General features: G+C 47.6%; 2 protein-coding genes across 2 annotated transcripts in view; one reads left to right on the top strand and one right to left on the bottom strand.

Moving 5' to 3' along the window:
- The window catches only part of LOC142313125 (uncharacterized), a 149,721-nt gene that overhangs the window by 39,508 nt on the left and 83,076 nt on the right, over positions 1-27,137 (top strand). The window lies entirely within an intron of this gene.
- On the bottom strand, positions 19,234-22,433 carry LOC142312454 (zinc finger protein 850-like). Its single transcript, XM_075351397.1, has 4 exons — positions 22,360-22,433; positions 22,155-22,278; positions 21,958-22,071; positions 19,234-20,010 (listed from the first exon to the last, which is right to left on the bottom strand). The coding sequence occupies exons 1-4, from the start codon at positions 22,381-22,383 to the stop codon at positions 19,805-19,807; spliced, it is 468 nt and encodes a 155-aa protein (XP_075207512.1). The 5' UTR covers positions 22,384-22,433; the 3' UTR covers positions 19,234-19,804.

The raw sequence follows: 27,137 nt of genomic DNA, 5'->3' as shown, positions 1-27,137 counted from the left end.
ACCACTCGACACTGCGCAAGGTAAATAGTGGCTACTACGTGATACCCCACGTCTGGGGCCCACGAGTTGCCACTTGAGTGATTGCACTGCCGGTACCATGCTTTTGTGGCACACCAGAAGCCACTCAAGAGTGACTGCACTGCCGGTACCTCACGTCTGTGGCACACCAGCAGCCACTCTACTTTACTGCAGTATCTTAATATCTATAATTGGTATCCCAGTATCACAGAGTAGGTAATATAATAATATAGGGCCCTTCTCCCCCCTTGGTTTTCCATGTGAGTGTCTGTACAGCACGCTACACTGGAAAACCCTTAAATCACTTAACGTTTTTTTCTATGGCAGAGAAAGCAGGTAAATATTGTAAGGCAGGTAATGACTATAATCAATGCCCAATCAGGAGGGATGTTAGGTACTGAAAACATCAAAGACAGCAGCAAAATGGAGCTAATGAGAGGACCAGAACAACCAAAACCCTATGAACTGCTGATCATACCCTGGGAATGTTATCAGGGTGTCCCAATAGACCTGTATCACAATTTGTAGCCCATAAATTCAAAGTTCAATGTCTTAAAGGGACGGAGCACTTTTTGCAGAAATGGCAAAAAAAGGACTCGCACTTACAGCAGAGTAAAGATAGTGATTATAAACAGCGGTCACACAAGAGGTATTTAAGATATTGCATGCGTAACACCAAAAGAGCAGCAAAAAGAACTAAAAAGAACACTATAAAAAGCAGCATATTATCAGGGTGCGTGATATAGTTTCTGCGGATTAATTGCTGTGTTAGGCCTAAAACACACTTCCGCATAAAAAACGTACGTGTGACATTGTCCGTTTTTCGGGTCCGTGTTCCGTTTTTTATTGGTGTTTCTCCGGTACGTATGGCATCCATGTGATGGCATATGCTCTCCGTGTGTACGTGTGGAGGGTCCGTATTGACAAAAAATACGTATGTATCTCATCCTTGTGACGTCCGTTTTTACAGATCCGCATTCGTTACCAAATAACGTTGTTAAGCCTTCATCATGAGATCCTGGTGTGCTAAATTGGTCAATTGAGGTCCCACATCGTTGGATAAGGTTTAAAAACTCTTCAAAACATTGATTTTCGCCGCAAAATGTTTCTCTCCAATGAAGCAACCATGTATTTGCTGTGGTTGATATCTAGGCGATTTGGGGTTAGGAGACATATGATTGAAGAAGAACCACCTGTTGAAAAGAGGATGTGGATCCACCTCCTTGTCAAACTAAGGAAGACGCATAGCCATTTTAATATTCTTTATGGAGAAATGCGTAAATTTCCACCTAAATTCCAAGCCTACTGCCATATCACCATCCCATCATTTGACAACATCCTTGGACTAGTGTATCAACAGTTGAAGCATCAAGACACCTGTATGCGGCTCAGCATCTCCCCTGAGGAACGCTTGTTGGTTACGGTAGGTGTTAAAATGTATACACAGATGTTAATGTGTTGGTTTGAAATGTGTTTCTATGTTCACACCTGCCGCTAAAACCCTGATGTAAACACATACCTCAATGTATGATTGATACTACCTTTTAATATACCATAACTCCACTTTAGAGTCAAATAACATGGTCACATTGCCTAATTTTCCCATTCAAACATGCAATAGAAAAAGGATACCAGATTCAACACTCAAAATATCATGTTTATTAAACAAAATTTTAAGTAAATTTCCAATATGGAAAAAAACGACTTCTTTCAGATTTCAAAAATAAACATAATAAATTTGACACACATTGTATGTATCCAGCCATTGTATTAGTAAGTTAACCATATACCACTTTCATAAATATACATAGTAATGTCATGTCCTTCTCATTTTTAGTTACCTTGCAAACTGGCCAATCCATCAGCAGTCTACATTTTGAATTTTTATTGGGAAGATGGACCATTGGCATGATAATACTGCATACCTGCACTGTGCTATGGGAAACCCTTAAACATCAAGTCATGAAGCAGCCTACATCACAGGATTGGTTGCGCATTTCAGAAGAGTTTTTTCAGATGACATCATTTCCAAACTGTATTGGCGCCATAGACGGAAAGCACATTAGAGTGAAGAAACCACCTAACTCTGGCTCAAGATTTTTTAATTTCCATAAGTTTTTTTCTGTAGATATTTTGGCTTTGGTAGACACTAAGGCTAAGAACGCACTTTGCGTTTTTACCTGCGTTTCAGCTGCGTTTTAGGTCCGTTTTGAGAAGCACCTTTTTCATGCCAAAAGGCATGCGTTTTGGTTTTCCAGCAAAGTCAATGGAAAATGGTGATTTTCAGACCGCACTTTGCGTTTCCAAACGCTGCGTTTAATTTGCATATTTTGTGGCAAAAAAACATGCGTTCAAAGATGCAGCATGTCAGTTGTTTTTGCCACTTTGGGTGCATTTTGCTAACATTGAAGTCAATAAGAAATGGCAAAAACCAAGATTCCTTCAAATTCCTGCATTTTACCTTCTTTTTCAGTGCAGAAAACATGCGTTTTGGACTTCCAAAACGCATGCTTTTTGGACAACAATATAATGATTTCACATGTCCCTTTACACACACACACATAGTCCGACAATTAAATTTAAGAAAAATAAGAATTTATAGCTGTTTTTGCAATAAATATATTAGCGCTATAATTTTATGAAATATATCTTTTTTCTTTATTAAAATAAAAAAATATATATTTGTTCCTTTTTTTTCTCTTTTTTATTGTGCTTGACTGTTTAAACTTTATTTAGCAGTGTCTTGATGTTTAAAACGCATCTGTCAAAACGCAGGTGGAAAAGCATGCAAAAACCGATGAAAACGCATCAAATACGCGGTAAATACGCATGTGTTTTCAGCGCTAAATTTCTGAAAAAGGCAACTTTGGTCAAATCAATTAATTACACCATAGACGTTTTGACCTGCGTTTTGGACGACGCAAAGTGCGTTCTTAGCCTAACTACTGTTTCATGTTTGCGGATATTGGTGCCTATGGCAGTGCCTCTGATGCGAGAATATTCAGAAGCTCACGTTTAGCAAAACGATTAGTGTCTGACAACCTACATTTGCCTACACCCAGACCTTTACCTGGTACTAATGGCCCTAATGCCCCATTTGCCATGGTTGCATATCAGGGGTTTGCCTTGTCGAGGCATTTGATGCGTCCTTATCCAAGACGTGGACTGGACAGCTCAAAAGCCCAATTTAATAACACATTGGCCAGAGCACGTTGCTATATGGAACGTGCCTTTGGCATTTTAGCATCAAAATGGCGCTTTTATCAAACCACCAAACAGCTCCAACCAACCACCGTCAAGGCTGTCATGAAAGCTACACTAAGGGTAAGTTCACACAGTGCGTTTTTCGCGGCGTTTTTGCGCAGTTTTCGGGTGCGTTTTTGCTCAGAAAACTGCATGACTTTGCTTCCCCAGCAAAGTCTATGAGTTTTCATTTTTGCTGTCTGCACACAGCGTTTTTTTTCAGCTGCGTTTTTGTGGTGCCACAAAAACGCAGCATGTCAATTATTCCCGCGTTTTTCACTGCGCTTTTCATCCATTGAGTGCAATGGGATGTTGAAAGACGCAATGAGAAACGCAAATAGCTGCGTTTTGGTGCGTTTCTAAGACCAAAAACGCAGCTATAAATGCAGGAGGTGGGTAGTAAAGTGACATGTACAGGAAGAGGATTCCTTCTGTCAGTAAATACAGAAGCGTGAATCCTCCCGGTACCGTCACCGCCACTTCCACCTACGGTCCTGTGCATGTCTGCTGCCGTGCGGCGCCATGTTCGGGCGGGAGGTGGAAGCGGCTGCGAAAACAAAAGTGACCTGTCTGCAGACTCCCTGTGCCATGCCCGCTCCCATCTCCTCTCACGGTATCGCCACCCCCGCTCCGGCTGTGTGCAGACGTTCGGGACACCTCCGATGGATGCAGGACCTGGCGATGGATCACCTGATGCAGTCACCTGACCCATCAGCTGATTGTAAGTATCGCGGTGACGCGGGCGCACGGCCGGTTTAACCTATCAGCGGATGCGTCAGGAGACTTCATCCCTGATTACCGGCAGCTGCTGCAGCGATCGGACGGGATCAGACTCCTCCAATCGCTCCAGGAGCTGCCGGTAATCAGCACATAAGTGAGTATTTTTTTTTTTTGTTTTTTGCACCGATGCATCTGCTGATTGTATAAACGGCTTTTAAACAATCAGCTGATGTGTGATGTGCTTCAGCCCCTAGAACCTGACACATCATCTGATCGCTTTGCCTTCCAGCAAATCCATCAGATGATATTGGATCTGGATTGGACGGCGCGGGACCCTTGACCCAGGATTACTGCGGAGGGGGGTTCTTTATTTCAATAAAGATGGAGTCACTAATTGTGTTGTGTTTTATTTCTAATAAAAAATATTTTTCTGTGTGTTGTGTTTTTTTTTATCTTTACTAGAAATTCATGGTGGCCATGTCTAATATTGGCGTGACACCATGAATTTCGGGCTTAGGGCCAGCTGATAATATACAGCTAGCCCTAACCCCATTATTACCCAGCAAGCCACCCGGCATCAGGGCAGCTGGAAGAGTTGGATACAGCGCCAGAAGATGGCGCTTCTATGAAAGCGCCATTTTCTGGGGTGGCTGCGGGACTGCAATTCACAGCGGGGGTGCCCAGAAAGCTTGGGCACCCTGCACTGTGGATTCCAATCCCCAGCTGCCTAGTTGTACCCGGCTGGACTCAAAAATTCATTAAATAATTAAAAAAAAAGGGCTTCTCTACATTTTTGGTTCCCAGCCGGGTACAAATAGGCAGCTGGGGTTGGGGGCAGCCTGTTCCTGCCTGCTGTACCCGGCTAGCATACAAAAATATGGCGAAGCCCACGTCATTTTTTTGGGGGCAAAAAATTCCTGCATTCAGTCCTGGATGGAGGATGCTGAGCCTTGTAGTTCTGCAGCTGCTGTCTGCTCTCCTGCATACACTATTGGATGGAGTATGCTGAGCCTTGTAGTTCTGCTCCCTCTGCCTCTCCCTCCAGCATACAGTCCTGTATGGAGCATGCTGAGCCTTATAGTTCTGCACAGCTGTCTGCTCTATTGCATACACTAGTGGAGAATGAAGAACATATTGAAGAAGGAAATGACATCAGACCTTTTTTTTTTTTTCAACAATCTTTAATGGCATTGTTCACTGACAAAAAACGCATAAAGACGCAATGAGCAAAAACGCAGCAAAACGCAGCAAAAAAACGCACCAAATCGCGGCAAAACGCGTGCGTTTTTTGCCGCGTTTTTTTGCCGCGGGTGCGTTTTTGTGCGGTTTTTGCTGCAAAAAACGCACAAAAACGCAGCGTCAAAAAACCGCAGTGTGTGAACCTAGCCTAATATTACATAATTACTGTAGATTACATGAATGCAATGACGATTGTTGATGTGCCACCTCTAAATGCCCCATTAGTAGGTAATGGTAGTGGAAGGACCAATTTGGTCTCTTCTGGTCTTCAAGTTAGGAATCAGTTTAAAGATTATTTTAGTTTAAATCTTGCTAATACTGTCTAATTAGGACATTGTCCTTTAGTTATATCAGTCTGTTACATAATCACAAAACACATATGTTTCACAAAAGAGAAAATGCCCATACATAGGTATATATATTTCCATTTTTGAATATTACTTTACCTTATTGTATTCCAAAATGTTACCACATAATAGTTTTGTTTTTGTGCCTAATTAGTAATGATAATGAAATAAATGTTTTGTCAAAATTTTGAACACAATCATACTGTACTGTTTTTTTTAATAACCTATGTATGTCTGTTATTATGTCTATTGCGCGACACCTTGTAATCTTTTTATTTTTATACAAAATTTGTTCTGAGACATTATCCCAGACAAACCACCATACTGTATTATGCAATAATGTCACGCAAACATCATTTGTTTGACACTATTGGAATACAAGGATGGGACCATACCATATGCAGATACTGCATATTGGCAGGATTTTACAATATAGATAAAGGTGTTTGAATGTGAATGTAGTAGGGTATGTGCGTGCATATTTTCCCACAACAAAGTTGTTATAAATGGATGGTCATAAACTCAGGTCCGCAGCAAGGCAACATTACAACATGTGTGGCGCTCTGGACTAGCCAGGTTGTCACAGGTAACACACAAACACCCCACCCCCATTAGACATTAACATTAGCCAAACATAAAATCCTTGTTGCCTCCCTCCAGGGTCTGATGTCCACACTAGGTGGGGCGGAGCCAAGCAGTTGGCCCCGCCCACCGAGGAGTTCACAGGCCTGGAGGCGGGAAAAATGACAGTTGAGTTCAGGAGTTTAGTGGAGGAGGTTGAAGTGTTAGGAGTAAACACTTGGGTGTCTGGGTTTGTGGCCCAGGCACTGACAACAAGGTTGGCAGACGGTGGTGGCCATCTGCAGGAGTGGTGAAGCAACGCGGAACCGTAGGACCGGGGTCGGGCATTGGCCCGCCGGTACCGACCGGGGAGCGAAGTGAAGCCAGCACACACAGGCAGGGCCATTGGACCCCGACCAGGCTTGGAGCCGCCGACAATAGTCAAATCCGAGTGTGACCGGAACCCCAGGGGTTTCCTAACTGCCAAAGACCGGATAGAAGGCAACCGCCCACACCGTGAGGGTATACAGCTACCGCCTAAGGCTAGAGACCCAAGGGCCAGCGCCTGCGGGCAAACGGGCTCCTCCGGCATCCATACACCGGGGAGCGGACTATCGTTGGGGATCCATCGTAGTCAAACAAGTACATCAAGGTGCAGGGAAAGACAGTCGCCATCACCTGTCCGGGGAGAGACACTGCAGCCGGCTGCGGGACCCGTCCATCCAGCCGTTTGGTTTACCGAGGACTTTGAGCATCTCTTACTGAGTGAGTACACCCATGCCATCCGGCACCGCGTCGCGCTGTCCCAGCAACCCTGCACCTCACCAACCCTGCCTCCCAGTCACACCACCGGGCCCTGGGACCACCAACCCCTACCCACGGAGGGGGAAAACAACATCCCAGCTGCTCCCTACCATCGCTCCCGGGATCCCCGTCACCAGCAGCGGTGGTGCCCATCTTCACCACAACCCGTGGGTGGCGTCACGAACTAAATCCCCTAAACCAACCACCCCTTTCACTCACGGGCGAGGAGCGCCGCTCGAGTCCCCGGATCCGGCCCACCGCTCGAGCCACCGAGCAGCAGCAGCCGCAGCAGTGCCGGACCCGAGCGTTAGCGAGCGCGCGGCGGCGGCGTCCTCCCCACCTGCGACAACTTGGTGTCACGAACAGGATTGAACCGATCTACTTACCGGTAGAAGTGCACCTTGTGATCTCCGCCGGCGGTGTCCTGCCGAAAATTTTGAAGCGCCGCCATCTTTGGCACGAAAATCTCTCGCTCGAACGTCTTCTCCGAGCAGGGAAGGTGCGAAAACGAAGCCCCGCCCCCAACAAGCGGAAGTGCTGAGGAGAACCAAGGGGGGACGGGAAAAAGATGTCTGCGACTGGCGGAGGAGCGCTGGCCGCAGGAGCGGCAGTGCTTAATGGCCGCATGTAATTAGCGCCGCAGAAGTGCAGGGACGCCAGGACTCTGCCGGAACACGTTCCTGGACCCAGCAGCAAGACGTGCCAGGAGCTCAAGGCTGCGGTCCACTCCATTATGGCAGAGCGGACGTCGGAGAAGAAGGGTCTGGCTGCAACCGTGCGGGCATGCGGAGTGGTGGTTCCGGCGGAGCAGGTAAGCGGCCCACGCCCCTATGTCCCTGAGGGAACGGCCGCTGCGTCTGAGGGGCCCGGCCTGCTGACATCCACTATGCCACCTCCCTTACTGCCCTTGTACGCGGCCACCGTCCCGACAGACCCGTTACCACTGTCGCCGGTAGCGGAGCCCGTAGCGTCTGTGGGAGAGGGCCCAGACCTGCGCCCCCGGGCCTTACCTTTACCACCGCCCTGGCACCCGTCCTAGCTTCCATCCTGGCCGTGACGGAGATGATGACGGCCCCGGCAGTCCGCCCGGTCGCAACGGAGGCGATCTTCGACCCAACGCCAGCACCGCCAGTCCCGCTGACCGCTCCCAGGCACCCAGCCTCGGCTGAGGCACCGCGGGGATGTAGCTGCCAAGCGGCAGAGCAGGCCATGTCACAGTGGGGCTCCTCACTACTGAAGGTGCCGGCACGGAGGGACTCCGGCTGGGCCCGTCCCCCACACCGACTGACCCGGAGCGGCAGCTACAGCAGCTGTGCCCTAAGACTGCTGCTTGGAGAAAAAGGATGTGGTAGCGGTTCCCGGCTACCTTGCTGTCGGTCCCCGTTGGGACCCTGGTGATGTTCCCGTTGGCCCTCACGATTCCAAGAGTCCGGTTGGAGGAGCAGCCGTACCCGCACTGCCGGCAGTTTGAAGTGGAGTCCTGTGGGACAGTGTCACCCCTGTGTGAGGGTGGCATTGGGGGCTCGTGCTGTCCGGTGGTGGACCGTGGGAAAGCTGCAGGAGGAAGTTGTCCCGGAGTCAGGTGTTGTGAATGGCCCCTGGGACCCAACTGACAGTCCCCACTGGGACCCTACAGCAAGTCCCCGTTGGGACCCTCAGCAGTTTGAATGAATCAAAAATCAACCGAAGATCATCTGATTGTCTACTTGATTATTCTGGCCGTTGCCGGCAAATTGTCCCCGGAGGGACTCTGTGTGTTTTATCCCCCCACATGAGAAACTGCTCATGAACTCGGCCGAGAACTGGCAGGCCACCCACGAACTGGTGGGTTTGTAAATAGTTTTGTGGGATGGAAACCGTTGCCGCCTCCGGAGAGGCAGATTTGAGTAAGGGCCCGCAGCAGAGCATGCTGGGGCCCGGCCACCACCAGGACCGGTGGCCATCCTCTGGGGGTCAGGGGTCCCCCTTGGACGTGGGGTCCCCTGAAGTGACAGTCGGGTGCGAGTTACCGTACCCGTTCCCGCTCGAGCAGCCTGAACCTGGACTGGGGTCAAGGGGTGCTGCCCACTTCTTAGGGGCAGCATCAGGGCTAGGTTGCTTGGGTGGGAGAGCGGAAGACATCCGTCCATCCGTCATTATTAAAAGCGTTTTATATGTGCAACGTTTCAAGTGACCTAACAAAATTGCTTATGTTTGAAATGTTTACATGTTATTTATGTTTTTACAGTTTTTGAAAAAAAAATAAAACCGGTGATGGATGGGCAGCCCGCGGACGGTCTGCATTTCACCAAGGGGGAATGTGGCGCCCTGGACTAGCTAGGTCGTCACAGGTAACACACAAACACCCCACCCCCATTAGACAGTAACATTAGCCAAACATAAAATCCTTGTTGCCTCCCTCCGGGGTCTGATGTCCACACCAGGTGGGGCGGAGCCAAGCGGTTGGCCCCGCCCACCGAGGAGTTCACAGGCCTGGAGGCGGGAAAAGTGACAGTTGAGTTCAGGAGTTTAGTGCAGGAGGTTGAAGTGTTAGGAGTAAACACTTGGGTGTCTGGGTTTGTGGCCCAGGCACTGACAACAAGGTTCACCGAGTGGTGAAGCAACGCGGAACCGTAGGACCGGGGTTGGGCGTTGGCCCGCCGGTACCGACCGGGGAGCGAAGTGAAGCCAGCACACACAGGCAGGGCCATCGGACCCCGACCAGGCTTGGAGCCGCCGACAATAGTCAAATCCGAGTGTGATCGGAACCCAGGGGGTTTCCTAACAGCCAAAGACCAGATAGAAGGCAACCGCCCACACCGTGAGGGTATACATCTACCGCCTAAGGCTAGAGACGCAAGGGCCAGCGCCTGCGGGCAAACGGGCTCCTCCGGCATCCATACACCGGGGAGCGGACTACCATTGGGGATCCATCGTAGTGAAACAAGTACATCAAGGTGCAGGGAAAGACAGCCGCCATCACCTGTCCAGGGAGAGACACTGCAGCCGGCTGCGGGACCCATCCATCCAGCCGTTTGGTTTACTGAGGACTTTGTGCATCTCTTACTGAGTGAGTACACCCGTGCCATCCGGCACCGCGCCGCGCTGTCCCAGCAACCCTGCACCTCACCAACCCTGCCTCCTCGTCACACCACCGGGCCCCGGGACCACCGACCCCTACCCACGGAGGGGGAAAACAACATCCAGCTGCTCCCTACCATCGCTCCCGGAATCCCCGTCACCAGCAGCGGTGGTACCCATCTTCACCACAACCCGTGGGTGGCGTCACAAACTAAATCCCCCAAACCAACCACCCCTTTCACTCACGGGCGAGGAGCGCCGCTCGAGTCCCCGGATCCGGCCCACCGCTCGAGCAACCGAGCAGCAGCAGCCGCAGCAGTGCTGGACCAGAGCGTTAGCGAGCGCGCGGCGGCGGCGTCCTCCCAGCCCGCAACACATGCAGGTACTGTTTTTGGAAGTGATAGAGTAACGGTCTTTAGCTTTTAAACCCATTAAAGAATTAAACATACCAACACATATGGGCTATGTAGTATATAACATTTTGGAATGTCTGGAGAACAGCCATAACCATACATACATTACAAAATGTTAGTCATACACTAACTAGAGCAAATTATGTGTCAACTAAATCATCTAGGCTAGTGATGCTTTCCTGAGTAGTCTCCATGGCATTGTCACCTACTGAATACGTTGGCTGCACAACACTAGATGTAGTAGTAAGTGCCTGAACAGTGTTTACACTTCTGACATTTGTTGTGCTAGGAACAAACATTGCTGTAGTTGTTTGACCAGATGGAAGACCAAGTGTAGGTGTTACATATTGTTGTGAGGGTAAAGGCTGAGTATGTTGGTATGTGAAGTTGGTAGGGAAAGGCTGACTTTGAAAGTACTGTTGCTGTAGATTAGGTTGTATAGGGTAGGATGCTGGTTGCTGTAACATTTGTGGTAGTCTATGAACATTACTTAAATTACTTGGATAGCTAATAGAGGGTTGCATAGGTGTCTGTTGGGGGCCTTGTTGGTAAAAAGATGTTTGTTGTGATGGCAGTTGTGTAAATAACGGGTCTGTTTGGTGTGGGATAGTTGTTGGTCTATTTTGTGAATCACTACCCAATGAAGTTGAGGGCCACTGTATATGTGCTTGTTGAACTACAGTATTTAGTTGAGAATTAGATGTCTGTTCATCAGTTTGGGTTTCAACAGTTATTTGTGTGGTGTTTGTGTGTGGGCCACGTGGATTTGCTCTCCATTGCTCTATCACTTCAAAAACATATGTGGGCTCAGGCTGACGTTGGGTAGCAGAAATCAGTGTGATTATGGACGCCCTTAACCTGTGCTGCCTATCAGGTGCAACCAATGCAAGAGAGGGAGAGAGGGAGCGACAAAATCTCTTTCCATCACTCTCTGGTATCAGTGAATTCATCATGTGTATTATTCTGGTATCAATGATACCTGGCAGGGTGCGTAAATCCTCATAACGCCTATGTCTGCGTCCACGGATAGTTTGAGCTATTGTGCGCAGGATATTTGTTGCTGGTCTTGGCTGTGTGCCTACATGTTGTTGTGGACTACTCTCTGCAAGAACTGGTGATGGGCCACTTTGTTGCCCTGTAGACTGGCCTGTGATTGGAATAGTGGATTGACTTGTTCCCAAACCCAAATCAGATGACACTTCTTCTGGCTGCATGGAGTTCTGGGTTGTGGGTTGTTGATAGGAGGTTGGCTCCATCTCGGATGCTGATATTGCAGTTAGCACTGTGGACTGGGCCTCCTCACTGTCTTCTAGATTATCTTCGGTACTATGTGATAAAATGACAATATTAATGTGGGTATACATTTTAGAAAACAAAACCATGAGATCACAAACTATCAACTTACTTTGTCACCTCCATCACTGGCATAAGGTAGCTGAGTCTGTCATAATGCACATATTTTGTTTTCTTGGTAGCTGCAGCTGTGGTAGCCACTGGGTTAAATTTGCGGCGAAATTGGTCGCGAGCAGACCGTCAACGGCGTTTCACCATGTCCACTGTAAGAAATCAACAACAGAATATGTGTTGGAAACATAAACATTACATAACTATGCCACTAAGTTCTTGCAATGTCCCTTTAAAAAATATGTTGTAGCCAAAACCAGATGCAAAGTGAACCAACACCAATGTGTGGCATATAGTAACATTATAGACACATACGTTAGCCTTCACAAACACTTTACCAGCCCAATACCAATGTCATATTTTACAACAATATTTTTTTATAACAAACTCAACATCAACTGTTAAAGCATGATTAGACCTTGCCAAAAAGCCATGGCTGTTAAAAAAATGACTTAGGGTACTTTCACACTTGCGTTGAACGGTATCCGTTGCATTGCGTTGTGTAACGGATGCAACGGATGTGTTGCATATAGTGACACAACGGATGCAACGGATGCTGCAAAACAACGCAATTCGTTTTGATTTTTTTTTTTTTTTTTTCCCGGTTTTACCAGCGGCAGACTATAGTGAACGATCGGCTGATCGTTCCCTGCAGCCGGCCGCTGGGTGATCAGCTGATTGCTCCCAGTAGCCGGCCGCCGGGTGATCAGCTGATCGCTCCCGCCCGCCGGGTGATCAGCTGATCGCTCCCGGCTGCCGGGTGATCAGCTGATCGCTCCCTGCAGCCGGCTGCCGGGTGATCAGCTGATCGCTCCCGGCCGCCGGGTGATCAGCTGATCGCTCCCGGCCGCCGGGTGATCAGCTGATCGCTCCCTGCAGCCGGCCGCCGGGTGATCAGCTGATCGCTGTCACTTGCCGGCGCCCAGGCATGCCGGCGGGCGGGCGCTCAGCTGAGCGCTGTGACTTGCCGGCGGCCGGGCATGCTGGTGGCCGGTCATTCAGCTGAGCGCTGTCGCTTGCCGACGGCCGGGCGCTCAGCTGAACGTTCGGCCACCGCGAGCCAAAATAAAGTTTGATTTAAAAAAAAAAAAAAAAAAAAAAAAAGAGCATGCGCAGTGAAATCCAGAGGATTCCGCTGCTCAAAATAACGTTACATGCTGCGTTCCTCCCGCTGGGCGGAAGCAACGGAGCGTCGCCCAGCGGAAGCAACGCAGCTCCTTTTGGTACAATCCGTCAACCATACAAGTCTATGGGAAACAGCGGAATCCGTTAACGGATTCCGCTGTTTCCCAAAAGGGCGGATTGTAACGGAAGGAAAATAACGCAAGTGTGAAAGTACCCTTAGCCATATGTGACACATATATGTACACAACGTAAGCTAAACATTAAAAAAAATTATAAATAAACCACTTGCTTAAAAAACGACATAACATAACACAAATACCAGTCAGTCCTATGCAACTGAAGCACTGAGTATAGGGATGTTGCCCAGCAGCAATATATGCTCTATATAAAAGATAAAACAAGGGAAAAAAACACATAGCTTTACCAAAATTCAATGGCCTTGACACATGCGTGAAATGTTTTACAGGCCACATCACCATTTGGGCATTCTGCCATAAGGTACAAACAACAAAAAGAATCCACATACACATTTCCCAGTTTGTGTGTCACAAGTGTAACTCACATTCAGTCATGGCCATTAATGGCAGCCAAATATATTATGCACATATCCATAAAATCTGGCAACAGAATGAGGACATGTAGATAATGACAAAAGCCATGTAAATATCTGTACTCACCATATTTATGTTTCCTGCCAGGGGTGCTTATGGACCATCCATTTCTGGGGTAGACCTGTTCAGCCACAGTCATCCAGGCTCTCTCCACCATCAACCTGTCGTGGTATCCATCCACACGTGTGTCCCACAGCTCTGGATGCCTCTCTACTTCCCCAATCAGCCTCTCTGTATCGATCCTTGGCGCCATGCTCAGTACCTGTGGTGTTGAAGCTGCTAATTGTTCCCCTGCAGTGAGAGGACAGGTGCCCAGCTGCTGTCTGGCGTGCAAATGAGACAGGATATGACTGTTTGGCGCCAGAATTAATGGCCTTCAATTGACCTGATAGATTAGCAACAAGTGTTTCTAATTTTTTAATGAAAAACGGACACGGACGAAACCGAAACGTGCTGAACACGGACATGCTACGTGTGCGGTCCGTGCAGGCACGGACCCATAGACTTTAGAGGGTCCATGCCTGCGTGCTGACTGCCAAAAGCGGACATGTCGTCTATGCAGGAAAACGTAAACACGTACTTATCACACAGACACACGTTCCGTGTGATATTACGCGTGTGTGCCATCACCCATTGAATAACATGGGTCTCCTTGTCTCCGCTACGTGCAAAAACGTACCAAACACGTACCGGAAACACGGATGTATGTTGCGGGCCTAAGATATACCAGTTCTCGAAATGCTCCTGTGTATAACCTCACCCACACCACTGATTGACAGCTGTGTACAATGAGCATAGACAGAAAGCTGCCAATCAGTTGCGGGCGGGGTTATACAGAGCTAATGGAGATGGAGGGTACATGGCAGCAGTTTTTCTAGCTCTGTAGTGATAATCCCCTAGTGATAATACAGTAATTTTATCAAAACTACAGCAAGCAGTAAATGACACATCATTGGAATCAGTCACTGTCTGTCAGGGATAACAGACAGTCCTGCGGTGTCCGACAATAGAAGGTCACAGTGTTTGGCTGCGCAAAATGCTCCCTGACTTTCTATTATTTCTGCTGTTAGTATTCAGTGTACTCGTATCTCCTCTGCTGGGTTTTCATCCTTTTTTCTTTAGGACCCAGGGGAGCTCCTCTTTACTTCAGTTGCTAATAATCTTTATTTCCCATTGGGCTTAAATACTCTCATTTTCCCTGGACTTGTGCTGGTGATATTCAGTTCTTTCACAAGCTGTGGATGCAAGCAGGCAGCTTATACACACCAGTAGGATCTTTGATGCCCTGTGTGTCCTTTAGTACCTAGTGGTATTGACGAAGAGCTCATCCCATCCGCTCCCTACCTAGGGCCCAGATCATGGTCAGCCTAGGGTCAGTTATCTGGCTCGGCTAAGAACCTATCTAAGGCCCGCAACACACATCCGTGCCTCCGGTACGTGTTTGGTACGTTTTTGGAGACACGGAGACCCATGTTATTCTATGGGTGATGGCACACACGGATAAAATCAGACAGAACGTGTGCCCATGTGATAAGTACGTGTGTGCGTTTTCCGCACGGACATATCCGTTTTTGGCGGTCAGCACGCAGGCACGGACCCGCTAAAGTCAATGGGTCCTTGCCTGCACGGACGGCACACAGAGCATGTCCGTGTTCAGCACGTTTTGTCCGTGTGCGTTTTTAAACGAGCGATTTTTTTTTTATTATTAAAGTCAGTCTACTTACCTTTTTTTCTGCTGTTCTCAGTCATACTTACATTGGCGCTCGGTCTGTTTCTTCCCCCGGCTCATACTTACCAATCCCCGATCACCAGCGCGGCGAGGAACAGCTGTGCCAAAAATACGCGGCTTCAATTCATTTGAAAATGCCGGCTGCTCATTAATCAATCTCGTATTACCTGATTCCTCCGCCCACAGGCGCCTATGATTGGTTGCAGTCAGACACACCCCCACGCTGAGTGACAGCTCTCACTGCACCCAATCACAGCAGCCGGTGGGCGGGTCTATACTGTGCAGTGAAATAAATTAAAAAAAAAGGCGTGCGGTCCTCCCCCCCCATTTTGATTCCAGCCAAGATAAAGCCATACGGCTGAAGGCTGGTATTCTCAGGATGGGGAGCCCCACGTTATGGGGAGCCCCCCAGCCTAACAATATCAGCCAGCAGCCGCCCAGAATTGCCGCATATAATAGATGCGACAGTTCTGAGACTCTACCCGACTCTTCCCGATTTGCCCTGGTGCGTTGGCAATCGAGGTATTAAGGAGTTATTGGCAGCCCATAGCTGCCAATAAGTCCAAGATTAATCATTGCAGGCGTCTATGAGACACCCCCAATGATTAACCTGTAAGTTAAAGTTAATAAACACACACAGTGAAAAAATCCTTTATTTGAAATAATAAACAATAACAAATACTCTCGTTCACCAATTTATTAAGCCCCAAATACCCATCCATGTCCGGTGTAATCCACAGAGGACCCGCGACGCTTCCAGCTCTGCTACATGAAGGTGACAGGAGCAGCAGAAGAACACCGCCGCTCCTGTCACCTCCACGCAACAACTGAGGTGAGTAGCGCGATCAGCTGAGCTGTCACTGAGGTTACTTGCGGCCACCGCTGGATCCTCCAACTGTGACAGCAAGTCGCCCGAGTGACAGCAAAGAAGTCACAGGTGAGTTGCGGTCACGGGGGGAGGATCCAGCTGGCCGCGGGTAACCTGAGTGACGGCAGCGCTAATCTCGCTGCTCAATTCAGTCACTCAGGGGATTAGCGGTCACCGGTGAGTCCTTCACAGGTGACCGCTAATCAGTACGCGACACAGACAGAGCCACGGTATGACAATGAAGACAGGTGAAGCTCACCCGAGTTCATTCTCATCGCGCAACTCTGTCTGCTGTCAGCCGACATGTAGCAAACGACATTTTACCACACACACTGACATTTCATACGGACATTTCACATACACCGACATTCCACACGCACACACGGATAGCATACGCCATCACATGAATGTCATACGTACCGGAGAAAGGCCCCAAAAAAACGGAACACAGACCCGAAAAACGGACCGTGTCACACGTTCGTTTTTTATGCGGAAGTGTGTTTTCTAAGGCGGTGAGGGAACCCAGGACTCAGCGGTAAGCTTGATCAGAGGTCACCACCTCCCCCTTTGCTACACACAGGGTTTCCCTTTCGCCATTCACTTGGTATTTCCCCGTACCTAGTGTGACACTGTCTTTATATTATTCTCATTTTTAATTAAGGGGTTAACACTTAGTGACAGAATCCCATAAAATTCACAAAACCCCAGCATAGGTATCATAAATGTTACTTGCTTTTCACAAAGAGATAGACCCCTTTTAAGTTCTGGTCTCTTCTACACCCATAATATAAACTGTAATAAAGGTTTGTGGGCAGAGGTGAACGAATCTAAATAATAAAATTCGGTGTTTGTACCAAATACAGACTTTATACAAAAAACAGTGTTAGAGTTCGGAGTTCAGGTGCTTTATGTATCCTAATCACTTGATCTAACATTGCTGTGCTCAGGTACGCTCAGTACTCAGCTCAGTGCGAGCCACTTGCAGTGTGTGAATGGCTTTCACGGGGAGGTAAAAACATCGTTATAGGATGTATTGCGTACAAGGAAAAAACTCTGTCATCCCTCCCAAGATACTAAATACTCTGTTTAGGGCTAGTTGCATGTTGGTGGAGACCCGAGCTGCCCAATCAGTGACTTCCAATGGGGTTCAGGACAAGTCCGGTTCCTGAACTAAACTTTATCTAAAGTCCGACTGAAAAAGATGAACCCGAACTTCAATGGGTCCGCTCATCTCTTTGTGGGTATCCCCCCCAAAAAAACAAACCCTTTAATATCAGACATATTAAATCCTTTAGTTTCTTTATTACAACAATTATCCTTTGTAAAGGGATCATTTTTATAACATAAATGGCCTAATTTATGCGGGGGCCACTCCTGATTCATGAAGTGGTGCATGCCTCTTCATGAATCTGGAGCGTTTGACGAGTGGCATGTGCCTCCTTGTGCCATGCTAGAAACATTACTTCCTTCAGGGACTGTAGTGAGATTTCTGGCATAGGGAACACCACAGCTCGTCATGAATTAAAGAACTTTTGCTGTCACGACCCTGTCCCAACCAAACTTTGCCAATTTTGGAGTGAAAATGCAAAAAGCCGCCACACGCCACACGCTGACACAACTTTCCGTATTTGTGAGACTTTTCAGAGCTTTTGTGACAAATTTTTTGACATAAAAGCTTTGATGAATTCTGACCAGAGTATCTTAACAACTTCCACATATCTAGGATGCATAATCTGATTCAATTCTCCCCTCACTATTTTTGTGTGAAATGCCTACAGGTCTGCGCCAACTCCAGAGGTTCTGAGGCAAAATCATCACATCTAGACAATAGAGAAAGCTAGGCAAGAAGAATATATATATATTTTACAAGCATTTATTAACAAAACAAGTTTTGAAATGCAATTATATACAATGTGATATACTTCAGAGTTCCTATCTCCAATCTGGGGCTGCACTTTTTAGTAAATAAAGCAGTGGGCAACCAGGGATTAGTGAATTATCTAAATATAATCCAGTATCAAAACTATTCAAAAATATTCCTAAAGGCTCTCAAAAGGGCTAACAGTGTGCCAGCTAAAAAAGAAACTGAATATTCACAGCTCCCCACGCCATAATCCCGCCCACCTCTAGGCAATGAAGCCAGTGCCAACCAAGAGATGGGCGGTATTATTTGTGTGGGGAGCAGTGAATATTCACTCTCTTTAATATTGGGTACACATGATCACCCAGCCGCCGGCTTACTGCTGTGACTAGGCGATCACTTGTGTCTATTAGAGAATGAATATTCACTGTTCTTCAAGCACATAATCCCGGCTGTGGGGAGCAGTGAATATTCCGGCAGCTGATGTCCGCGTGTAACTTGGGGCACATGGCAGTAATGTCATGTGCTGCTTACATGCTAAAGTCACTTACCAGCATCAGAAGAGAACACTGTGCACAGGGAGAGCGGAGGGATGGTGAGTATAATCATTTATTTTCTTATGTGTGCAGCGTGATGGGGAAATATATACAAGAAAGGGCCGGAGATGAGGGCCATTTATACAAGGATGGGGACATATATACTAGGACAAGAGCCATATATACCAGGATGGGGATCATATATACCAGGATGGGATAAAGATAGGCGACATATATACCAGGATGAAAGACATATAAAAGAGTATGGGAGACACATAAACCTTGAAGGGGTCCAGTATGGGGGACATTAGTACAGAATTGGGGGATTTTATCCCCATAACAATGTCAGCAGCAGATCCCCCTCCATAACAGTGCTTCATGACCACATTTTTTGCATTATTTTTTTCTCTATATTCCTCCTTCAAAACATAGGTGTGTCTTATGGTCTAAAAAATACAATACTTTCTAAAAAGAAAGAAAATGGTTCTTTATCTCACAAATTCTTACTTAAGGAACTGTAGCCGATTTTATGATAAAACCCTTTGAATTATGGTACATCATGATGGCTTCTCCCGTGTGACTCATCTGACAACAGAACCTGATTAATGATAAAAACATTTGGCAAATTCTGAAAGCAAGAATGGCTGCTCCGCTCTGCTGGTTTTCTGATGTTGGCAAGACTTGATTTACCAGTTAAACATTTCAATTATTCACGTGATAAAGGTTCCTTCCCTGTGCGGCTTCTTCAGATGTTTAACAAGATCTGATTTCTGAGAATTACATTTTCCACATTCAGAACATAAAAATGGTTTATTTTGTGTGATTTTTTTTGGTGGTAAACAAGACTTAATTTCTTAGTAAAACATTTCTCACATTCTCAGGATAAAAATGGCTTCACCCCTGTATGAGATCTTTGATGAACAGCAAGATCTGATTTCTGAATAAAACATTTCCCACACTTTGAACATGAAAATGGCTTCTCTTCTGTGTGAAGTTTTCCATGGTCAACAAAATTTGATTTCCTAGTAAAACATTTACCACATTCCAAGCATGAAAATGGCTTCTCCCCTGTGTGAGATCTTTGATGCCTAACAAGATTTCTGAGTACAACATTTCCCACACTCTGAACATGAAAATGGCTTTTCCCCTGTGTGAATTTTCTGATGTCTAACAAGGTCTGATTTCTGAATAAAACATTTCCCACATTTTGCACATGAAAATGGTTTCTCCCTTGTAGAAGCCGTTTCATGTTCCACATCCCTTCTTTAACTATTATTTTGCATACAGTTCTGTGATAAATTGGAATTTTGGACTTGTATGAAAAGATCAGATGATAGAGCTTTCCGAGGAAGGACTGGAGGTATATCTGGGACAACAGAATGATCTTCATATGTTTCATGTGGGATACTTTCATCGTCTGTTTTAAATTCTGAAGATATTAGATTTCCATCTGAAGTCCCAATACAGTCATCTGCGAAAAATAAGCACAATCTTAATATTTTTTTTAGATATTATCTTGAAAGTACATTTATTTTTTTAAACCATAACATCAAAAATTAAATTAGGAAAAAATGTATTGTGAATCTGTTGTCCAATTTCGACATCTACGAGTTACATCTTCATTACTTCGGATCTCCCATTCCTAGCACCAGTTCTCTGGAATGTGGTATAGTAAATAATCTGATTGATTGTCACAATGTGACTGCAGGATAATGAGGGACACCTAAACTGTCCCTCATGCTAGGGGACCCTAAGCTATTCCTAACCTCTGGATTACCCCTGAAGGTGGAGATGACCGAGTCATGTGCCTTACTATTCTCCTGACCAAATCTATTCTGTTATCCCCCCAGGGAAGGAAGGGGCAGAAATATGATGGAAACACAGATTAACACAGATGGGAAACAGAGATTAAGACAGATGGGACACATTGCAAATTCACAGAAATAAACAGTGAGAGACTAAGGAGAAAAGCAAGAGCAGGAAGGCAGCAACAAAAAGACAACAAGGGTTAACACCACAACAGCTCACAATAATAATGCACAACCACCCGTAAGTCTGGATCACAACACGTCACCAGACTAGTATAGGTAAACTATAGCTGGCATTAATGAGACAATTTTCAAAGAGATTTTTTTCAAGGATGAACATAAAATAGTTACAGACAGATGCCAGATATTTAATAGGGTTGTCCGGGACTGTAAAATTTATGGCCCATCCTTAGGCTTTGAAACCAAAGCAGGTAGCAGCGTCTTGCAGTCTGTGCAGATAAACATTAGTTCTCCAATTCATCAAGACTGGTGATGGACACTGAAAAATTATGTCAGGGACTGGAGTGAGATTCTGGCATAGGGAACGCGGCAGTTTGTTATGAATAAGAGAAGCGGTGGCATCACACCCTTCTTCTGGCCAAGCTCTGCCCATTTTTGCAAATTGGTTCAAATTGGCATAAAACCTACAAAAGTCACAATTTTTTTTCACAACTCTGTGTTGCACAAAAATTATTGAGAACTTTTGAAGTGATTTTTGCCAGAATTCTGCCATAATTGCTCTGATAAATCAGGGTCTAGGTGTCAAATCTCCTTCTGTAGGGGTCTCCATTCCTTCCAGGGTAGTTCTCTAGTAGTTCACATTCTCTAAAGCAATTACTTTATTACATCTTCTTTAGTAGTTGAAAACGTTTGCATTTCAGTGTGCGGCTGTAACTCTGCCCATTTTGGCAAATCTGGTTAAAATTGGTGTTAACACACACACACACCAGCCTGTCTCCTCTTCAGCTGTAGACTCCTGCAATTGAGACCTTTGGTCACATGACGTGTCAAAAAGGTCCTTAACCAGTCCTATAATCGGTTTATATAAACACTGGGCCCCTAGGAAAATGGGGGCCCTGTGAAATTGTCCAGTTTGCTCTCCCTTTCCCTTAATACCAGTCCTGCATGCCAGCCTGTGTCCTGTTCAGTTCTTTTAGACTGATGTAATTAAGAGACCTTTGGTTACATCATGTCACATGGCTTTGAAGTCATCATTGTCCTTAAACAATCAACCTTAGAATACAACTGATGGGGACCTTAAGAGAGTGGGGTTCCTGAGAAATTGCGCAATTTGACTCCTCCTAACGCTGGCCCTGACTGTAACTAGGGCTTATTTTTGGTGTAGGGCTTATATTTCAAGCATTCTCCAGAAATCCTATAAAATCATGTTAGGGCTTATTTCCGGTGTAGGTCGTATTTTCGGGGAAACAGGGTATTCATGAACCCTCTGCAGGTTTTTGAGTTTCCTTCATAACAACATAGAGAAGGCACTAGAAATAAACAGCAGAAGAAGCGGAAGGAAAAAAAAACACAGCTCAAAAAAACAGCAGAAAGCCTAAAAATGTAAACACAAAATGAGTGCAGAAAGTACATGAGTAGATATCTCTTACTGGATAGAACTGGAGGAAACACATCCTGAGGAACATCGGGGTCTTCTTGGTTACAGTCCTGTGGGAGAAGAGGACGGGGACATCTCTCTGGTGTTGTCCTCTTACTGGATAGAACTGGAGGAGACACATACAGGGACTGAATTCATTCCTTACATACAGATAATTTTAGGCCGTGTGTATTTAGTCCTGTCTATTACCTGGTGATGTGAGGGGCTGGGGATCCTCCATCATGACGTCCTTGTACAGATCTTTGTGTCCTTCTAAATACTCCCACTCCTCCATGGAGAAATAGACGGTGACGTCCTGACACCTTATAGGAACCTGACACATACAATGATACCGTCACCCCCGATCCCTTCATAGCGTTACTGTATAATGTCCCAGCATTCCCAGCAGTGTCACCTCTCCAGTCAGCAGCTCCATCATCTTGTAGGTAGGTTCTAGGATCTTCTGGTCATTGATGTCCTCATGTATCGGGGGGAGCCTGAGCCCAGTAATGGGGAATCTCCACACACCTCCACCTGCAGAGCCGCACACTAGATATATAATACCCTGCACCTACCTCCACCTGCAGAGCCGCACACTAGATATATGGCTGCTCTGTGCTTACAAGACCTGTGATGATGTCACGTGGAGGGGAGGAGTCAGGGGTCACATGGTCAGCTCCTCAGTGTATGAACGATAGTGATGGGTAAAATGCGTTTTTTTGGTGAGCCGGGTTTTTTGGCTCCGAAAACGGCTCTTCATTTCCTTTTACCTTTGGCTTTAAATTTGAAGCCAAATTCTGATATGTTTTAACCCATGATTGTACCTTTTAGTAAAAATCTACACATGCCAATTTATGACATAAAACAGAATAGTTTCCAGAATAACCGGATTTTATATTATTTGCTGTAAAAACTTTAACAAACACAAAATGAACATGCAAAATAGCAACAAGATCCTAATTCTCAGCGCCACATTGTAGAGCCCCATTCACACTTGGCGAGTTCGCTGTGGGCTGTGTCTGCTGCAAACAGTCTGCAGCAAATCTGCAGCGTCAGATGTGGCCTCTGCATCCAGGCGGATTTAGAGAAGGAATCTGCTGCGGAATTCCCCCGTCCATTGACTGCAATGAATGTGGCATATCGGATACTCTGCACATAGTGACGCTGCTGAAGCCAGTTTCACACCTCACGTCAGATTCTGAAGTTTTCCATGAAGTGAGAATGTGTTTTGGATAAAAACCATTGCCGCTGTCGGCTTCTGTAAATGCCATGGAATTTCCACGCTGATGATCTGCATGGAAACTCCGCTGCAAATCCACAAAGTGTGAAGGCAGCCGAAAATTGTCTTTAGGGCCCATTGGATAAACTAAGTGCCATAGCTTGGATGGACGGATTCAGTTTATTTCCTCTGTTATTATCTGTTTTGGAAAAGACTGTTTTTTTGGTGTCCCATCAAGGACCAATTAAAGGGGTTGGATCACATGGGCACGTGCCATTAATTGAAGAGAACTTTTTAAAATAGGTATATTCTCCATATACTTATTTTAACAATTCTGCTTCAATCCTGCTGGTATTCCATAAAAACCTATGTAACTGTTTACATGGGTTTCCATGGAAGTTTTCCTGTGCCGGAGCCCTATTCAGCAAAAGACACACAGGATGTGACCATGTTGTCGGCCAGCGCTCGCTGACTGACCGCATGTGTCGCGGGCGGAGGAGGGGACGCTGCGCTCTCCCACTGCTCGGGTCCGGCTGCCGCTGCTGCAGCCGCTGCTGCTCAGTGGTGGCTCGAGCGATGGGCCGGATCCCGGGGACTCGAGCGGCGCTCCTCGCCCGTGAGTGAAAAGGGGATTGGTTTTGGAGATTTATTGTCCGTGACGCCACCCACGGTTGTGGTGATTGTGTGGACACCACCGCTGCTCTGTATGGGGATCCCGGGAGCGGTGACAGGGAGCAGCTTTGTTGTTATTTCTCCCCTCCGTGGGTAGGGGGTTGGTTGTCCCGGGGCCCGGTGATGGGGTAGGGGTGGATGGCAGGCCGGGTGCGGGGCCTGGTGAGGTGCAGGGTCGCGGGGGCAGCGCTGTGCCGTACGGCACGGTGGTACTCACTCAGCCTGAGACGTTGACACAGTTCTCGGTAAAACACACGGCTGGAAAGACAGTTCCCACGGACAGTTGCTGTTGCTTTTCCCTGGTAGTTAACGGTGACTGTCTCTTTCCCTGCACCTAGTACTTCTATTGGTTGCGATGGGTTCCCACCGGTAACCCGCTCCCCGACTTGGATATGGGCCGGAGGAGCCCCTCTTTGTCCGCAGGCGCTGGCCCTGAGAAACTGGTGCCTTGGCGGTGGCGGTGTCTCTCTCATACGGTTGGACTGTTGCCTTCAATCGGGACTTAGTTGTTTGGAGACCCGGAGGTCCCCTTCACTGACGGATTTGGCAAATTTACGGCGACTCCTAGCCTTGCCGGGATCCGAAAGGCCCCTGCCAATGGTGCTGGCTTCTCCTTGTGTACCGGTCCGGTACTGCCGGGTCACCACCCGTCCACGGTCCTCACGGCAACTCCGATAGGCCACTCCTGCAGATGGTCACCGCCGTTCAACTACTTTACTACTTTCCTCCTTCTACTTCAACCTCCACAACTAATCTGCCTGGTTTTCCCGCCTCCAGGACTGTGAACTCCTCGGTGGGCGGGGCCAACCGCCTGGCCCACCCCCTGGTGTGGACATCAGTCCCTGGAGGAAGGCAACAAGGGTTTCTGGTCTAGCTTAGATGTACCTATCCGGGGTGTAGGGTGTGGTGATGTCATTACCTGTGACCCCTGGCTTGTCCAGGGCGTCACACATGGACCATGCAGCACCCGTTGTGGGCCGGGCGGTGACAGCACAGAGCTGTGCGATCGGTCCCCGGAGGCCAATTACGGAGTTCTGTGCGCATGTCATGCGTGCGCACAGAACTGCCTGTCGCATCTCCGGCCCCAACCCCTGAGGCAGGGGCATAAGAGAAAATGCAGCGCTGGAGCCGGGAAAGGTAAGAATTGAGCCTACCCCTTTAAACTTGATAATTTCCAAAATAACATTTTGTGTACTCTGTTTAGTATGATAACATTAACAAATATAAAATGTGCAAAAATATAACAAATGCTCAAAACAGCAGCAGAAAACCATTTTTAAAAGTGCAACATGTTAAGATTGTCATTAGGGCAGATTGGCATTAAGAAAGACCAAGTGCTGGAGCTTGGATGGGCTGATCCGATTTCTTCTCTCTGTTATTATTTGTCCTGCTTTGGAGAAAATCCTCTCTGAAGGGACTGATGTGGCTACGATGCACAGTCTTCTGGTCATCACCTTGACAAGCCGTGGGTATATTGAAGCCTTGCTCTCCCACCACGTCAATGGGTCTGCTGCTCTTTGGATCAAGGGTTCCTCAAGATATGATCTTACTTCTAGCATTGCATCTGCTTAGGGGTTTCTTCTTGCAGCATCTCCTGTTGCCAGGGCTGTATTTTGCTTCATGCTGCCCTAGGCACTTTAAGTGGTCGCGCCCCTTAGTGACAACGTAACACTATGAGTTTTCGCACACGACATCTGTTTAAGGCAAATCTACTCTGTAAAACATTTGAAAAAGTATCAAGGAGAAACGAAGGGCAATAACCCCCCGCAATGGGGATCACCACAGACACATCAAAACATAGCATGAGTATAAAATATTCCCACCATCCCCACTTATATACTGTGACTGTCACACTGCCCCTAATAAACTACACACTGCCCTCCCTTATAAATTATACCCACCACACCTTCCTCAATTATGAAATATGATCTTCACATTGACCTCACATCATGCTGCCCCCTCCTCACAATGTCCCATGCATGCTGCCCCCTCCTCACAATGTCCCATGCATGCTGCCCCCTCCTCACAATGTCCCATGCATGCTGCCCCCTCCTCACAATGTCCCATGCATGCTGCCCCCTCCTCACAGTGTCCCATGCATGCTGCTCCCTCCTCACAATGTCCCATTCATGCTGCCCACTCCTCACAATGTCCCATGCATGCTGCCCCCTCCTCACAGTTTCCCATGCATGCTGCCCCCTCCTCACAATGTCCCATACATGCTGCTCCCTCCTCACAATGTCCCATGCATGCTGCCCCCTTCTCACAATGTCCCATGCATGCTGCTCCCTCCTCACAATGTCCCATGCATTCTGCCCCCTCCTCACAGTGTCCCATGCATGCTGCCCCCTCCTCACAGTGTCCCATGCATGCTGCCCCCTCCTCACAGTGTCCCATGCATGCTGCCCCCTCCTCACAATGTCCCATGCATGCTGCCCCTCTCCATGAGCTCCTAATGCTGCCTTCCTCTTTTCCATAATGACACCTCCATGCTGCCCCATTCATCATACTAAGACCACCACATTAACGCTTATGCTGAGACACCCCCCCCACACACACACTACCCCACTCTTGATATTGACTCCCCTACGTTGCTCCACTCCATACTGAGCCCACACATGCTGCCCCTTCTCCATAATGAGCTCCCAATGCTGCCCCCCTCTCATTCTGAGTCCTTACACTCCCCCCATCGATTTTGTCATTGCACTATCCCTCAACCCTTGTCCTCTGTCTCTAGCATTGGCCCCTCTCTCCCATTCCCCCAGCAGCAGCCTCTCTCCCCCGCCTTCAGCAGCAGCCTCTCCCCCAGCATCAGCCTCTCTTCCCCAGCCCCCCCAGCAACAACCTCTCTCCCCCCAGCGTCCCCCAGCATCAGCCTCTCCCCCCCAGCTTTACCCAGCATCAGCCTCTCTCCCCCAGCTTCCCCCAGCATCAGCCTCTATCCCCCAGCTTCCCCCAGCATCAGCCTCTCTGCCCCCAGCATCAGCCTCTCTGCCCCCAATATCAGCCTCTCTCCTCCCAGCCTCCCCCAGCATCAGCCTCTCTCCTCCCAGCCTCCCCCAGCATCAGCCTCCCTCCTCCCAGCCTCCACCAGCATCAGCCTCCCCCAGCATCAGCCTCTTTCCTCCCAGCCTCCCCCAGCATCCGCCTCCCTCAGCATCAGCCTCCCTCCTCCCAGCCTCCCCCCTCCCAGCCTCCCCTAGCATCAGCCTCCCCCCTCCTAGCCTCCCCCAGCATCAGCCTCCCTTCTCCTAGCCTCCCCCAGCATCAGCCTCCCCCAGCATCAGCCTCCCTCCTCCCAG

This window comes from Anomaloglossus baeobatrachus, chromosome 5 (assembly GCF_048569485.1).
Source record: "Anomaloglossus baeobatrachus isolate aAnoBae1 chromosome 5, aAnoBae1.hap1, whole genome shotgun sequence".
NCBI classification, from domain to species: domain Eukaryota; kingdom Metazoa; phylum Chordata; class Amphibia; order Anura; family Aromobatidae; genus Anomaloglossus; species Anomaloglossus baeobatrachus.
The sequence above is the reverse complement of the archived record's forward strand: the minus strand, read 5'-3'. Positions and strand labels throughout refer to the sequence as shown.